General features: G+C 38.1%; 1 protein-coding gene across 7 annotated transcripts in view; it reads right to left on the minus strand.

Annotated features, from left to right (window-relative positions):
* The window catches only part of CENPK (centromere protein K), a 68,546-nt gene extending 50,883 nt beyond the window's left edge, over nt 1–17,663 (minus strand). For 3 of the 7 annotated variants that reach the window (XM_072750064.1, XM_072750061.1, XM_072750065.1), the window contains exons 1-4: nt 17,220–17,663; nt 13,045–13,091; nt 6,493–6,639; nt 3,408–3,464 (exon numbers count right to left, since the gene is read on the minus strand). In XM_072750064.1, the coding sequence (XP_072606165.1) occupies nt 3,408–3,464; nt 6,493–6,609 (174 nt within the window). In that variant the 5' untranslated portion in view covers nt 6,610–6,639; nt 13,045–13,091; nt 17,220–17,663. Of the gene's footprint in view, nt 1–3,407; nt 3,465–6,492; nt 6,640–9,277; nt 9,331–13,044; nt 13,092–17,219 lie in introns of all 7 variants that reach the window. The other 4 variants (XR_012000034.1, XM_072750062.1, XM_072750063.1 and 1 more) reach the window with 3 other exon arrangements.
* Nucleotides 17,664–17,666: the final 3 nt, after the last annotated feature.

Raw genomic sequence — 17,666 nt, forward strand, 5'->3', positions numbered from 1 at the left:
GGGATCCAGTCCCACATCAGGCTCCCTGCAGTGAGCCTGCTTCTCCCTCTGCCTCTGTCTCTGCCTGTCTCTGTGTCTCTCATGAATAAATAAAATTTTAAAAATAATAATAATAAACAAATAAATTGAAGTCTATGTATATTTAAAGTTAAATTGCAGTACATTTTTAATCACCTCTATATACTTATTGGTAGCCAGATTAAAAAATGCAATGGGTATTAATATTTACACTAAAAGAACAAGTACTATCTTTTTAAGTAATATTTTTAAAGATTTTATTTATTTATCTATTTGAGTAAGAGAAAGCACACAAGCTGGGGGAAGAGCAGAGGGACAGGGACATCAAACCCTGGGCTGAGCGTGAGCTCAACTCAGGGCTTGATCTCATGACCCTGAAATCATGACCTGAGCCAAAATCAAGAGTCGGATGCTTAATTGAGGGAGCTACCCAGGTGCTTCTTAACCAATTTTTATGATACAGAGAGCAGGTGGTTCAAAGACCTTGCTCCATATCACATCATTGACTGTTAAATAGAGGGAAAAAAATCTAGTATATTTCAAAGTTTTATATAATTACATAAAAATGCATTTACAGGTATTTAAAATTTTTACCAAAGGAGAATTTAACATTATTTTCTTATAGATAATTAAATATGAATTTAAAAAGTCTGTTGTGAACTATAAAGAGATTTCATAAATGCTAATTATAACTAAGAAGAAATAACAAATTCTTAAAAAGTAGTATCTAAACTAGGCAAAACTATCATCACAATAAGTTGGTAACACTTTTTGTGAACATACTAAACTGAAATGCATAAAATAAATATTAATTTTTTAACCTTTTAAAAGGAAGTAATTTCATATGGTTCAACCTCATACTATGCTGATGACATACAGCTCTTACCTTCCCAAAGCCCATCTAAGGCAAACACCCAAATTATTTCTTACCTGCCAAATAATTAAACAATACTTTCTAAAAAATAACAGCAGTATTTCTAAAGTGACTTCTGTGAAATTTGAGAATTCTTTCCATTTTCTAATTTAAAATATCTAACTTCTTGCTTTAAAAATGGATTGAGTTTTAATACTGAAATTTTAAAGCTAATAGGTATGCAAAAAAGAGTAACCAAAGCAACCTTGAGATTATTTAAAAGGCCTGCTTACAAAGCTGGCTGGCCCTTGGCTGGTATCCGGGAACCTGTATTTTGAGATGGTTCCCACCAACTTATTAAGAGTGACTCATTGTATCTGTACTGTTTTTGCAAAGAATAGAACTTAAGCTGAGCACCTGCTTTCCTTCTGGAAGTCTGGTATTTTGGCAGAGGGTGCCTATGTGACTGGCCCCCACAAAACACCTTGGTCACTGAATCTCTAATGGGGTTCCCTGGTAAAAAAAAAAAAAAGAAAGAAAAAAAAAAAAGAAAAAATTCACACTGTCACAACCCTTTGGGGCAACTAAGCACATCTTGTGTGAGACTCTGATAAGACAGAACTCCTGAAAGCTTGTGTCTGATATCTTCTGGACTTTACCCCATGGTCCTTTGCCCTTTGATGATTACTCTGTATCCTTTTAATATAATACATCTCAGCCATGAATCTAACTGTACTGAGTCTTAGGAGTCCTCCTGTGAGTTACTGTGAGACTTGTGAATTACTCCTGGGAGTAATCTTTGGGATCCCTTAGATAATGTGATTATTGACTATCTAAGGATACTGATTCTTTACAGCTATATAAGCACTTCCACCAAAGCCAGTTGTTTGTTTGGATCATTGCATGAAAATCATTCAAGAAATGTATAGGCCCAGAGCCCAGTTTTTCTGATTCAGTAGGTCTCAGTTTCTCTAATATAAGAACCACATTTCCCAAAAAAACTAGATGACAGTTTATTTACTATATAATCCTATTTCAAATACAATATTCAGTTTTACCCAGTACAAGAGAACTTTATTTTATTGATAGATGCAAAATGTTTTTTAAAAGATAGCTTCATCCTTCATCACTAATTTCTAAAGATCTGATATAATAGGTACTTTCAAAAATGACAAATTAGTTTTTTCCCCTTCTTATTCTCTCTCATTCTCATTCAGTATTATTATGCTCATAGATTCTCATTCTCTCATATTGTTATAATCAATCAAGGCCATTATTCCTTTTCTTGTTCAAATGATGTTAAATTTGTGTTTTTCTGGAACAGTGCCTAAATCTTTATTTTTCATAACTTACTTTTTTTCAAATTAGACACGTTTACACTGAGTAGCACTAAAAGGAAATTTAAATTTCTAATAGCTACATGTGAGCTTGATTCCAGTCTTAATGAAAAGGAGAAGAAATACAAAAGCCCTCAAAAAAGCTTCTGCATTACACCCAACTCCAAAAACTGATGGCTTCTTCTCTGCTTCTGAGTTCACTTGTCTGCTGCTCTCTGTGTAACACACCATGAAGTACACGAACCCCTAACTGCAGCTTGCTGGCAGCAGACACAAGCATACACCTTCCTCACTTGCTGCCCTTATAACAAATTGAACCAATTTTTAAATGTAAACTGTGGGATTTGGAACTCAAGAGTACCTTCAACTGGTCCTTACATCATCTGACATTCTACTACCAGTTTTAAGAATTTTCTTTAGAATTATTTGTGTATTTGACTTTGTTCTTAAAATTAACACTAAAACATTTTAAAATTTTCATATGGTCAAATATATGTTGTCTTTTATAGTATCTAGTTATCTACTATTAGCTAAGAAGTTTGCCCTGTCCCTAGACTGCACAAAGTCTCCTGACTTTTAAGATTTTTATGACAATCCATCTAGAATATACGTTTATGTAATGAGAGACAGAGGTCTAATTTGGTTTTCTCCCAAATGAATAACTAACTGTACCACTATCATTTATTAACTAATTCATCCTTTTCCCACAAACTGGAACTACCATCTTTGCCACATTTAAACTTTTTAATCTGTTGCAATGATCCATTGGTATATTCCTAAAACAATTCCACAGATCTTTGTTTATTAAAATGGATATCTTAATCCTTTATTTCAGCATACAGTAAAATCAATTAAGGTTCTACATACAGTAAAAAACTGGCTACTAATCTTAACACAAAGTAGGACAGTATGTGTTCAAATTTTTAACAAGGTATTATCTGATTTACATTTATTGACTAAACAGTTAAACATGTGTAACTGTTAAAAGATAATGAAAATATTCTTATTTATTTATAATAGTTTATTCAAAAAGTATTTAGAATACTTCCCTAAGTCAGAAAATAGAGAATTTTCCAAGTGATTAAGCATACAGGTATCAACAAAGCTATCATATGTGGGTTTAATATGGATGAATAACATTACCCAAACCAAAATGAGTTAAACTTACCTATTTTTAGGAAGAAAAAAAGGATTCATACCTGAGCATTTGAATCAGTGAGTGTCTCAGTTCCAACAAGTGATAATTTTTTCTGACACTTGATTTAAAAAGTAAATAAAAACAAAAAAAAAGTAAATAAAACAAGTTACACACTTGAAGCTTTTATATATAACAGATAATTCCCTTTCCCTTTTTTATACAAGTCAATTTAATATTTATTTAAAATAATAAATACAAATAACTGATACATGAGAAAAGTTTATGTTCCTCACTTTCTAAGCAAGTGGATTAGGAGGGTTACCAAACAGGTCCCGAGATGAACACATCAAAAGTAGACATAGATACTAGATTATATATAGGACAAAAAAATTATCATAAGAAATAAGGAAAAAGAAAATATAAAATAGGTATGTTGAATTAGAAACTAGATAATGGAAAAATAGGAAATAAGAGAATAAGAAGGAAAGTACTATAGAAAAATAATGGAAGAGGTAGCAATATAGTTAAGATCATAAGAAAACAAAGCCTTCAGGAGACATTGTTTCTATGCCACCTTTAAAAACTCACAACTATTAATAGTGATTATACCTGATTGAAAATATGGATAATTTAAATTTTACTTGTGCGCTTATTTCTAGTAAGTTATCAATTTACAAAAAAAAAAAATTTTTTTTTTTTTTTTTTTTTTTTTTTTTTTAAATTTACGTATAGCTGTCTGGGGTAGGTGGCTCAATTGGTTAAGCTTCTGCCTTCAGCTCAGGTCACAATCCCAGGATCCTGGGATCAAGTCCCACATCAGGCTCCCTGCTCAGATCCTTTACCCCTTCCCCTGCTTGTGATCTTTCTCTCTCTCACACTCCCTCTCTCTCAAATAAAAAAATAAATAAATAAAAATTAAAAAAAATAAACAAAAAAATAAACATATATTTATTTGAGAGAGTGTGAGGGCTGGGGCAGAGGGAGAGGGGAGAGAGAATCCCAGCAGACTCCAAGCTGAGTTCGAAGCTCAACATGAGTTGGATGCTTAATCAACTATGCCACCCAGGCACCCCCTAAAATTTTTTTTTTAATTTTTATTTATTTATGATAGTCACACAGAGAGAGAGAGAGGCAGAGACATGGGCAGAGGGAGAAGCAGGCTCCATGCACCGGGAGCCTGACGTGGGATTCGATCCCGGGTCTCCAGGATCACGCCCTGGGCCAAAGGCAGGCGCCAAACCGCTGCGCCACCCAGGGATCCCTAAAATTTGTCATTTTTAAATTCCAATTCCTATACTGAAAAAATACTAAAAAAAAAAAAAAACACCCAATTATACACATTATCTTGAAAATACACAAATATAGAATATCAAGGATTTATATTAAAAAATAATTTAAAAAAAGAAAATCAATAACCTGCCCTGATCTAAAATTTTACTGTGAAGAATGGGATGCGGGGACATCTGGGTGCCTCAGTGGTTGAGCATCTGCCTTTGGCTCAGAGTGTGATCCTGGAGTCCTGGGATTGAGTCCCACACTGGGCTCCCTACAGGGAGCCTGTTTCTCTCCCTGCCTTTCTCTCTGCCTCTCTCTCTGTCTTTCAAAAATAAATATATAAAATCTTAAAAAAGAAAAAAAGAGTGGGATGCAAAGTCTATGGCCTGTATCATATATTACGCTATTTTATTTTTTATTTTATTATTATTATTTTTTTATGATAGTCACACAGAGAGAGAGAGAGAGGCAGAGACACAGGCAGAGAGAGAAGCAGGCTCCATGCACCGGGAGCCCGACGTGGGATTCGATCCCGGGTCTCCAGGATCGCGCCCTGGGCCAAAGGCAGGCGCCAAACCGCTGCGCCACCGAGGGATCCCTATTACGCTATTTTAAGTAGAAAAAACTTTTATCAACATACTATATTTTATCAGAAATGATTATATCTCACTAATTTAGAAAATGTACATATATTTCAAAGATATTTTCTAACTTAACTCATATTTTCACTCAAACTCCACAATTACATGTTCTCTCCACTTCTCTATTCTCTATCTTAGGGAATGAACCTTACCAACCTCGTAGTGGCCCAAACGAGAAACCTGAAAGTATCCATAATTTTCCACCATATCACAATTAAATGTCAAGTTCTTTAGGTTCTACCTCTTTAGTGTCTCTTGAATCCTGCTATTTGTTAGGATAGGATTTAGCCCTTTGGTACTTCTTATCAAAACTAGTACTAGGGCCTCTTAAGTGCTCTTTCTACCTGTAGTCTAAGTCTCCTATATTCCATTTTCTTCAAAACCACCAAGTAATTTTCCCAAACTATGCATCTCATGTCACTTCATGTTTATAATCTTTTAGTGGCTCCCCATAGTATGACTGCAACACAATCCTCCATGTTCCTGCTCCTATTTACCTTTCCAGCCTGACTCTATAGGTCCTTCTTCTTTTAACTAAGTCATAATATTCTACCTAGAGTTCTCTAAACTCTATAAACTCTCCCAATGTTTATATATTTTGTTCTTCTGTTTTGTGTAACTCTCCTACTTTCAGAGGCTGATTCCTATTTATTCTTTAGAAATGAATTCGATTACTACTGCTTTCATTTATTTTTTAGAGGTGGGGAGGGGCCATGGGAGAGAAAGAAGAGAATCTTAAGCAGGCTCCATACCCAGCGGTAGCCTGAGGCAGGGCCCGATCTCAGAACCCTGAAATCATGACCTGAGCCAAAAGCAAGAGTCAGATGCTTAACTGACAAGGCCACCCAGGTGCACCTAGATATTATTGCTTTTAGAAAGCTATCCTTTCAATCTAGGTGTGCTATTTGTCCTAAGTAGTCTTTGCATTTCTACCACAGTATTTCTAATATAACGGCTACTGCATCTATTAAATGATAATCTCCTTGAGCGCTAGGACTGTCATAATTTCTCCTCTTTCTATAGCTCATCTGGCATAAAGTTTATTGAATAAATGCTTACAGGTCTAAAAGCTATATAAATATTTATCATATAATATAATGGCTTTGAGGAACCAACATAATTATTTTTCTTGAGTCTACTATTGAAATAGATTTTAAATCTTACAGTAATTAAAAAAAATAAATCTTACAGTAATTAATACATATATCACTTTTATTTCTTGGTACTTACTTCTTCCATATCTTTCCACAGTTCTTCACATTCTTTAATAAGTTTTTCTTCAGCATCTGTAATGTCTTCCATATCTGTAGTGCTGTCTGGATCTAGATCTTGCTGATTCACTGACATGCCTAATAATTCTTAGCCTTGTAAGAAAAACTGAAGTAAAAAATATTTATTTATTTAACATACGTGTTGAACACCTATTACTTGCCAGATACTCACCTAGGAACTATACATGTAACAGTGAACAAAATTGGCAAAAATCCCTCCATACCATGGAATTTATATTTTCCCCACTCCTATATATATCAAATAATTTATAAGTGGAAATAATAACTTTCTAAAAAGATTTATTTATTTGATAGAGGACTAATAGAGGAAGGGGGGAGGGAAAGGAAGACAGAGAATCCTCAAGCAGACTCCCCACTGAGAGAGGAGCCTGAGTGTGGCTTGATCCCAGCACTCTGAGATCATGAGATGAGCTGAAACCAAGAGTGAGATGCTTAACCAAGTGAGCTATCCAGGTGCCCCAATACAAGCAGAAATAATAATTTTATGGAGGAAAGCAAGACAGGGAAGAAACTAGGAAGTGCTTGGGCAGGGGTAATGTAATTTTACATAATGGGATTATTTAAGGTCATTGATAAGTTGACAACTGAGCAAAAACCATGAAAGAGATAAGGAAGTGAGACATGAGGATATTTAGAGAAAGAGGTTGCAGGCAGGGAACTGCCAGTGCAAAGGCCCTGGGGCAGGAATATGACTGCCATGTTCCTATAGCAATAAAGCAGCCAGTATGATTGGAGCAAAGTAAGGCAGAGAACACAAGATAGGGTCAGAGAGATTATAGGGATGAGATCATGTGGACTTTGTTGGCCATTTGAAGGACTTAGGCTGAGATGATAAACAATTAAAGGGTTTTCAATCAGAGAATGATATAATTTGAATTATATTTTAATAGTACAACTCTGGTTAACAACAGCCAGTTATGGCAGCCAGGTGGCTCAGCGATTTAGCACCACCTGCAGCTCAGGGCCTGATCCTGGAGACCTGGGATCGAGTCCCACACCGGGCTCCCTGCATGGAGCCTGCTTCTCCCTCTGCCTGTGTCTCTGCCTCTCTCTCTCTGTCTCTCTCTTTATGAATAAATAAAATATTTAAAAACAAACAAACAAACAAAAACAACAGCCAGTTAGGTCAGAAGCAGGAAAAACAGAAAGTCATTGCAATGATCCAAGAAATTTTTTATTATTAAAAAAGTTTAGGCCTAAACAATTGGAAAGATGGAGCTGCCAGCTGATTACTGAGATAAAGAACACAGTAGAAGAAACAGATTCAGCAAGATATGGAGGAGTGATGATTAGGAATTCAATTTCAGACTTGATAAATTCAAGGTCTCTATTAGTGCAGATGCTGATTAAGCAACTGTACATGTATAGAGTTGAAGGGAAAGTTTCAAGCTACAATTTGTATCATCGCCATATAAGATATTTAAAGCCATGAGACTGGGTGAGATCACAAAAGCAAGAGTGTAAAAACAGAAATGAGAATTCCAGATCTGGAGAGAATGAGGAAGAACCAATAAAAGAGTCTGGAAGTGCCCAACATGGTGAGAGGAAAATGAAAGAGTATGAAGTCCTCAAATTCAAAATATGAAGGTTTTAAAGGAAGGAGTGATGAATTATCAAATTATCAAATAAGATAGGTCAAATAAGATAAAAGCAGAACTGACAATTTACTTAGCAATATGGGTAAAGGACTGTATTCTCCAAAAACAGTCACAGCAATATTTCAGCAGTATTTCACTCCCTATTCAGAGGCAGAGCCTATTTATCCTCCCGGTGAACCTATGAGTTTCTGACAGCCTTTATGAATAGAATACTATCGAAGTGACTTCTAAGACGGTCATAAAAGGCAATGGCACTTACACCTTTCTCTCAGAGCACTCACCCTTACAAACAGATACCAGGCTGTAAGGAAGCCCAAACTGGCACAAATGAAGAGACCAATGGGGAAACCCACATAGGAAGGAACTGAGGTTCCCAGCCCAAGGCTAACATGAACCATCAGACATGCACAAGACCATTCTGATGATTCAACCCTCACACTCTGAGTCTTCTAAACAAGGACCTACATATTGTGGAACAGAGACAAGCTGTCCTGCTACATCCTGTCTGAATTCTTGACACAAAGAATTGCTGAGCATTATAAACCGTTGTTTTTACCTCTAAGTCTTGTGATAATTTGTCACAGTAATTTCATTGGAGAAAACACACAAAACTTAAAGCCTTTATAAGCAGTTTCAGTAGAGAGTGACCTGGGCAGCTCACTCAGTTGAGAGTCTGACTTTTGATTTCAGCTCAGGTCATATCTCAGGGTCTTAAGATCGAGCCCCACATCAGGCTCTGTGCTCAGCAAAGAGTCTGAGTGAGATTCTCTCTCTTGCAGGAGTTGCAAGAAAGAAAGAAGAATGGGATTTATTTTATTTTTTTTTTAAGATTTTATTTATTTATTCATGAAAGACACACAGAGAGAGACACAGGCAGAGACACAGGCTCCATGCAAGGAGCCGGATGTGGGACTCGATCCCGAGTCTCCAGGATCACACCCCGGGCTGCAGGCGGTGCTAAACCGCTGAGCCACCGGGGCTGCCCAAGAATGGGATTTAATATACATGGAAAGAAGTGGACTTGAGATCAAAGCATATATAGTTGATTCATTTTAATGGAAGGGTAAGCAGAACATTAGGGGCACATATATAGGTACACGAGTAGATGTGCTAATTGGATCTTACTGAAGTTCTATTTGGACGGCTTCTCCTTTCTCTCTGGTAACTCGGGTCCTCAGCTGTGAATGAGAATGGGGAAAATCACAGGAGATTTAAGAAATACATTAAGAAATGTATAAAATAGATATAAAAGATCATGGGAAAGAATAAAAAATAGGATAACTAGGCAGCATTAAAGGCCCACTTGAGATTGTTACCAATCTAAAGTGAGACTAAAATATGGTTATGTTTTCTTTTTTTTTTTTTTTTTTTAAGATTTTATTTATTTATTCCTGACAGAGCGAGAGAGAGAGGCGGAGACACAGGCAGAGGGAGAAGCAGGCTCCAGGCAGGGAGCCCGATGTGGGACTTGATCCTGGGACTCCGGGATCACGCCCTGGGCCAAAGGCAGATGCTCAACTGCTGAGCCACCAGGGATCCTTGGTTATGTTTTCTTCTATAATGTAGCAGCAAAGGTGCAGACAAAGACAAAGTGAAAGAATGAGTGTCTTTCAGGAATGAGTAACCACAGGAATGAGTAACTACTGTAAGATGGAGAATATAATCACTACAGGAAAAAAAGTCAAGAAAAAGAAAGGCTGTAGATGGATATTAAAATCACCATGAAGTATGACAGTACTGAGGAGGGCTGCAGTGAGCCGGAGCTAAAAATCTTCAAGAAATGAAGGAGGATGATGTAATCTTGCAGGATGATCGCTGCCGGTGGAACAGTAGGTTTGATAGCATGAAATTCAAAGTTGGGACAAATTTAAGGAAGTAGGCCAAAAAAGAATAACAAAGAGGTCTATCCCACAACACTGAATGCAAATCAGAATAATCCACTCCACCAAAATATTTATAATTATGTGGAACTTAAGTTTCATACCGTTTATTCAGACTTACCAACAGAGAGGTTTAGGTAACTTTGAGGAGATATGTCATGTCCACAGACTGAAGAACTCAATACTGTAAAGATGTTAATTCCCTCAAGTTGATCTATTAAATCTTAATCAAAACTCTAAAACCTTTTGTTTGTTTTTGTGGCATGTGACAAGCTAATTCTAAAGTTTATAATGGAAAGGTAAGGGGCCAAAACAGCCAAGACTCTCATGAAGAAGATGAGAATACTTGCTTTACCACCAGATGTTAAACTTATTATAAAACTATACTAATTCTTATAGCATGGAATTAGCACATGGATAGGCAAACTGAACAATGGAACACAAAAAGAAAGCCTTTCCAGACTCACACATTTATGGACCTATGATAAAACAGAGGTGGCAATGCAAATTTTTTTTTTTTTTTTAACTTTAGTTATTTCAGAAAGAGAGAAAAAGATAGTGAGAGAAAGCACCAGCCAGGGTGGTGGGAGACAGGGAAAGGGAGAAGAAGACTCCCTATTCAGCTCCAATCCCAGAACCCCAGGATCATGACCTGAGCCGAAGGCAGACACTCAACCAACTGAGCCACCCAGGCGTCCCGGAGGCAAGCCAAATTAAAGGGATATAAGAACAATCCAAATCAGAGGATATTTCATGTGCCAAATTGTCTTTTTTTTTTTTCCATGTATAATTTGGTCTTCTATAAGAACTTACTCATTCCTTTTAATTAACTGCATAGTATTCAGGGACAGAGGATAGGGGATAAGTCTAGATATATACCTCAATCTTAACACTACCCCGGCATTCCTCAAAAAATCCAAAAACAGAAATGATAAAACAGAACATGAGGAAAACATGGAGACATTTTTTTTTTTTTTTTGCTTGGACTGGAAAAAATTTCTTTCTTTCTTTCTTTTTTTTTTTTTTTTAAGATTTTATTTATTTATTCATGAGACACAGAGAGAAAGGCAGAGACACAGACAGAGGGAGAAGCAGGCTCCATGCACGGAGCCTGATGTGGGACTCGATCCTGGGACTCCAGGATCACACCCTGGGCCAAAGGCACACTAAACCACTGAGCCACCAGGGCTGCCCTGGAAAAATATTTCTGGCAAAACTAAATAAAATCTCTACAAAAATTCTTAAACTTCTGCATGGATAAAGATATCATTTAAAAGTTAAAATTAAAGGGATCCCTGGGTGGCGCAGCGGTTTGGCGCCTGCCTTTGGCCCAGGGCGCGATCCTGGAGACCTGGGATCGAATCCCACGTCAGGCTCCCGGTGCATGGAGCCTGCTTCTCCCTCTGCCTGTGTCTCTGCCTCTCTCTCTCTCTGTGTGACTATCATAAATAAATAAAAATTAAAAAAAATTATAAAAAAAAAGTTAAAATTAAAAAAAATAATAAAAGTCAAAATTTAATCTAACACCTCTTTACTAAAACACCACTGTGGGAATAATAGAGCCAACTTGCTCAATCCAAAAGAAGAAAAAAGGAAAAAAAAAAAAAAAGCTAAACTAAAAAAAGTTATCACCATAAGAGTCAGGACATCTCTTACCATTGGAGGGAGGGAGAGAGAGAAGGCAGGGGAGAGAACTGACTATTTTGTGCCAAATGAGAGACTTGTGAGGTGAATATCAAAGTTTTATTTCTTGATCTGCATGGTGATAAAGGCATTTACCTCACAATAATTTATAAAATTTATATTTAAGTAGGTTTTTTTGATCTATATGTTACTTTGCAATAAAAAGCTAAACAACAAAAACATTCCAATAGAAACGGGCAAAGGACATAGGAGGGGAATTTAAAAAATGAGAAATATCTTTTCAATATAGAAAAACACATTTCTTAACCTTACTTATAAGCCATAACAATGCAAACGGGCGTGGGTGGCAAAGTTAGTCAAGCAGCACTCCCTTAGTTTCCACCTGGGTCCTGATCTCAGGGTCAGGAGATTGACTCCACATCAGGCTCCACACTGAGTGCAGAATCTGCTAAACTTTCTCTCTCTCTTCCTCTGCCCCCCACCTCCCACCTCACATACACACTCTCTCTCTCTCAAATATATCTTAAAAAATATAAATATATATTTTTAAAAAATCACAAAATAAACAAGAGTTATTTTTCATCCAGACTAGCAATAATGAAAAATTTCATAAGAAACAATTTCATGGGATCCCTGGGTGGTGCAGCGGTTTGGTGCCTGCCTTTGGCCCAGGGCGCGATCCTGGAAACCCGGGATCGAATCCCACATCGGGCTCCCGGTGCGTGGAGCCTGCTTCTCCCTCTGCCTGTGTCTCTGCCTCTCTCTCTCTCTCTCTCTCTGTGACTATCATAAATAAATAATAATAAAAAAATTTAAAAAATACTTTAAAAAAAAGAAACAATTTCATAATAAGAAAGAAAAATTTCATAATAAACAATAACAACAACTGCTGAGTGGCTCAGCAGTTGGGCGTCTGCCTTTGGCTCAGGGTGTGATCCTAGTCGGAAGATCGAGTCCCATATTGGGCTCCCTGCAAGGAGCCTCCTTCTCCCTCTGCCTGTGTCTCTGCCTCTCTTTCTGTGTCTCTCATGAAAAAATAAATAAAATCTTAAAAAAAAAAGAAAAGAAAAGAAAAGAATATTGATAAGAGTGTTGAACAAGAGGCATGCACTGTTGGTAACCAGTCACTTTGTAGGTTAATAAGCAATACCCATCAAAATTTTATTTTTTTTATTTTTATTTTTTTTCCTATCAAAATTTTAAATACAATTATCTTCTGACCCTGAAATTCTATTCCTAGGAATAATCCTATGCATAGATACACTTGCTTTAGTCTATTTAGTTATGCTTATTACAGCATTACCCAAAAAACTTTTTGTGAACTCTAAATCAGACCATCTAGGTTTAAATCCTGGCTTCAATACTTACAAGCTGTGTGACCTGGAGCAAGTCAAACTGTGCCTCAGTTTCCTTATCTGTAAAATAATGATGATAATATTACTTACCCCATAAAGTTGTTATGACAATTAAATGAGTTAATATGTATAAAGCTCTTAGAACTATACCTAGCACATAAAGAGCTATGTCATTACTATTAACATTACTATTAAGTATCTGAAGTTGCCTAGTAAAACTAAATAACTTATGCCATATTAAAACATGTTTGCACTAAATATCTTCTTTGCTATACATAAAAGATATAGTTAAATTCACAAAGCCATAATCATTAACAATTTTAGAATATTTTTAAGCAAAAAAGGTCAAACATTATATACGTATTTGTTGTAAATATACCTTAACTTAAAAATTAAGAGCAAATTGACCTTTCCACACTTTGTAGAATACTAATCAGCAAAATACATTATGAGTATGCAAAAGAAATGTGAAATTTCTATGTGTGTGCAAGTGTATGGCTAGATGTTCAACAAACTAGCTGAAATGGCAACTCAATGTAGCATTAGAATACAAATAAATAGAAACATGTAAGAGTTCAACTTTCTCTCTTTCCTGCATTTTGTGTCCTTAAATGTACCTTTCTGAAAAGAGAGAGCAAGTCAACCTTTTGAGCATCTCAGTATTTCAATTCCCATTTATTGAAGAATATTGCTCTATTTAGGATACTATGCTATGCAAACTTAAAATACCTAATACCAAATTAAACTCATGCTATTATTGGAAAAAGACTAATATACATGACATAAACTAATAGAAAGTATCCATATAATTCTAAGATCAATGGAATCGAGTAGAGAGCCCAGAAATAAACCCCACACATACAGATGGTCAATCTACAACAAAGGGAGCCAGTAATATACAATCGGGAAAGAACAGTGTCTTTAATAAATGGTGTTGGGAAAACTGGATAGCCATATGCAAAAGAACCAAACAGGACCACTATCTGACACCTCACATAAATATTAATTCAGGATGTAGTAAAGACTTGAATATAAGACCTGAAACCACAAGACTCCTAAAAAAATAGGCAGTGATTCTCTGGGGATATTTTTGGGGGAGGGATTTGACACTGAAAGCTAAGGCAACAAAAGAAAAAAATAAACAAGTGTGAATTCAGCAAACTAAAAAGTTATGTTGGCAAAATGGGACGCCTGGGTGGCTCAGCAGGTGAGCGTCTGCCTTTGGGTCAGGGCATGACCCCGGAGTGCCGGGATCCAGTCCTGCCCTGGGCTCCCCACAGGGAGCCTGCTTCTCTCTCTGCCTGTGTCTCTGCCTCTCTCTCTCTCTGTCTCTCATGAATAAATAAATATAACCTTTAAAAAATACATAAATATATATGTATATATAAAAAGTTTCTGCACAGCAAAGGAAACCATCAACAAAATGAAAATAGAATGGAAGAAAATATTTGAAAATCATATATCTAATAAAGGGTTAATATTTAAAATATATTAGAACTCGGGCAGCCCAGAGGGCTTAGCGGTTTGGCACCTGCCTTCATCCCAGGATGTGATCCTGGAGACCTGGGATTGAGTCCCACGTCGGGCTCCCTGCATGGAGCCTGCTTCTCCTTCTCCCTGTGTCTCTGCCTCTCTCTCTCTGTGTGTGTGTCTCTCATGAATGAATAAATAAAATCTTAAAACCACTCAAAAGAAAAAAAAAAAGTTCGAGTAAAAATTGGGTGGAAGCTCTGAATAGGTATTTTCCCAAAGAAGAAAGATAGCCAATGCGTACAAGCAAAGATACTCAACATCACTAATCATCAGGTAAATGCAAATCAAAACTACAATGAGCACCTCCTACCTGTTAGAACAGCTATATTCAAAAAGACAAGAAATAATAAATCTTGATGAAGATATGGAGAAAAGGGCACCACTATGCATGATTGGTGAGAATGTAAATTTGAGCTGTCACTATGGAAAGTATTTTGGAGGTTCCTCAAAAACTTAAAAAAGAACCACCATATGATCCAGGAACCCCTCCTCTGGGTATTTATTTGAAGAAAACGAAAACACTAATTCAGAGATATATGCACCCATCATGTTCAAACCGCAGCATTATTTTGCAAGAGCCAAGATACATAAACAACCTCAGGGCAGGCTGGGTGCCTCAGCGGTTTAGCGCCTGCCTTTACTCCAGGGTATGATCCTGCGGTTCTGGGATCGAGTCCCGCGTCGGGCTCCCTGCATGGGGCCTGCTTCTCCCTCTACCTGTGTCTCTGCCTCTCTCTCTCTCTGTGTCTCTCATGAATAAATAAAAATATTAAAAAGAAAATGTTGAAGAATTTAAATTTATTTTAAAAAAAGGAAACAACCTTAGTATTCATAGACAAATGAATGGATAAAGGAAACATGGCACGTATGAACACACATACACACACAGAAATATTATCCAACCATAACAACGAATGAACTCTTGCCATTCACAGTAACAAGGTTGGCCCTCAATGGCATTATACTAAATGAAATAAGTCACACAGAGGAAGACAATTACCGTATCATCTCGCTTATATGTGTAATCTTGATGGGGGAAAACATAAAAAACAAAGAGAACCAGGCTCGTAGATACAGAAAACAGATCGGTAGCTACCAGAGGCAGAGTGGGGAGAGGGCAAAATGGGTGAAGGAGGCCAGAAAGCACAAATTCGCAGTTAGTAACACAGTAAGTCACGACAACCTGACGTGCAGCAGAATGACTATGGTTAATACTGCGTTTGAAAGTTTCTAAGACAGGAGACCTCAAAAGCTCTCCTCGCAGGGGAAAGAAAAAAAAAATTCTCTGTGCACGGTGATAGCTGTTCACTATTCCCTAGACTTGCTGTGGCCATCATTTTGAAATCTTTTTGAAGATTTTTTTGAATCTTTTGAATTTTTCTTTTCTTTTTTTTTACACAACAAAAGTTTACTTCTAGGTGCGGGGCGTGGTTTCAAAAGTATGGTTTTGCATTTTTACAGAAACATGAATCTTCCAGAGCAAGAAAAATGCGGTAGCAGGCACATACCTAACCTAATTGATTTAAACACTCTTTACCACTAATTTCTACAACCTTGCGACTTAGGTTGAATGCCATGTCTTGCTAATCACTACTAGAGCTCTTTTTGAAAATACTCGTACTCTGAGCTCTCCACCATGGTAAAGAATCAAGTTCCACCTTGAGTTCCTTTCTTGTCCTCCAAAAGAAAATATTGATACAGACCAGGGAAGTGAAGTTAAGTAATACGAAAAAATGGGGATTTTGAAAAGTAGAGACAAAATAAATAAGTAAATAAATAAATAGCCAATCATCACGTTGTCCACCTGAAACGAACATGGCTGACACCTGAACCACACAATACTGAACTAACTTGCACAGGTCCACTTACACAAGGATCTTTTCTCTCCCCAATATATACACATAAATGTAGATTTCTTCCTTTAGGATTTTAATGATTTTGTCTCCAGCTTGACTTTATGGAGGAGAAAATAAGAGTATACAATACGCACACAAAAAAAATATGTGTTAACAGATTATGTTATGGGTAAGGTTTTGGACCAACAGTATTGGCAAAGCTTTTTTTTGGGGGGGGGGGTCAAAACTATAGGCAGATTTCCCACTGGGCGGGGACGGGGGGGGGGGTTCTGCGCCCCTAACCACTCTGCTCATCCATCCCTCGCTCAAAGGTCAACCTCAGGGCAGTCCCGCGTGGCTCAGCGGTTTAGCGCCGCCTGTAGCCCAGGGCGTGACCCCGGAGTCCCAGGATCGAGTCCCGCGTCGGGCTCCCTGCGTGGAGCCTGCTTCTCCCTCTGCCTGTGTCTCTGCCTTGCTGTCTCTCATGAATAAATAAGTAAAATCTTAAAAAAAACAACCAAAGGTCAACTGCATTATGTCATGCATCAATTAGACCTCAATTTTAAGGGGGCATAAAAAAACGGTACATGTTATCACGTTACGTGTCTTTCACGATTTTTTTCTTCCTTTCTCTCTTCCTTCCTTTTTGTTTACTTATTTTTTTTTTTTTTAAGAAGTCCGGAAGGCCACGAAGACCAGGCTGACGGCGGAAGGGTGAAGGGTCCCAGGAGGGGCACCTCGGTTCCTTGGCCCGGCTGCCCCGTTCTCCCTCCCTCTGTCTCTCTCTCTCTCTCCCGGGAAACCAGTAAGAAGCGCTCACCACCTCTTCGCCGTGTGGGACAATCGAGCAGCTCAGACAACACAGCTCGGGAGCTCGAAGGCAGGCCCGCAAGTTAACCGGCTGCCTTAATTCCCGGCTCCCCGGGCATCTTCCCCCGACCCGGGCTGGAGGGCGGGGCTGCTCCTAGGGCTGGACGCCGGGTAGACAACTCCCGCCGAGGTAAGGGTCCCGGCAGCGGGGCCCCAGCGGCCACCTGCGAGGCCCGGCGGAGGTTTCTAAGCGTCCAGGTGCTCTCTGCCCGCGCCCCGCTCTTACCCCAGCGCAGCCTCCGTGTCTCCCGGTCCGCTCGGCCCGGCGCCCCTTGCGCGCGCTGCTCGCTGATTGGACCCACGCTTACCCACCGCAGCCAATCCCGGGCTCGCTCAGCCGGTGACGCACGAGCTGCGCCGCCGTGACGATTGGCGGGAGGGCTGTGCGTCGCGTTGT

Source organism: Vulpes vulpes, chromosome 2 (genome assembly GCF_048418805.1).
Source record: "Vulpes vulpes isolate BD-2025 chromosome 2, VulVul3, whole genome shotgun sequence".
In the NCBI taxonomy this organism is placed as follows: Eukaryota; Metazoa; Chordata; class Mammalia; order Carnivora; family Canidae; genus Vulpes; species Vulpes vulpes.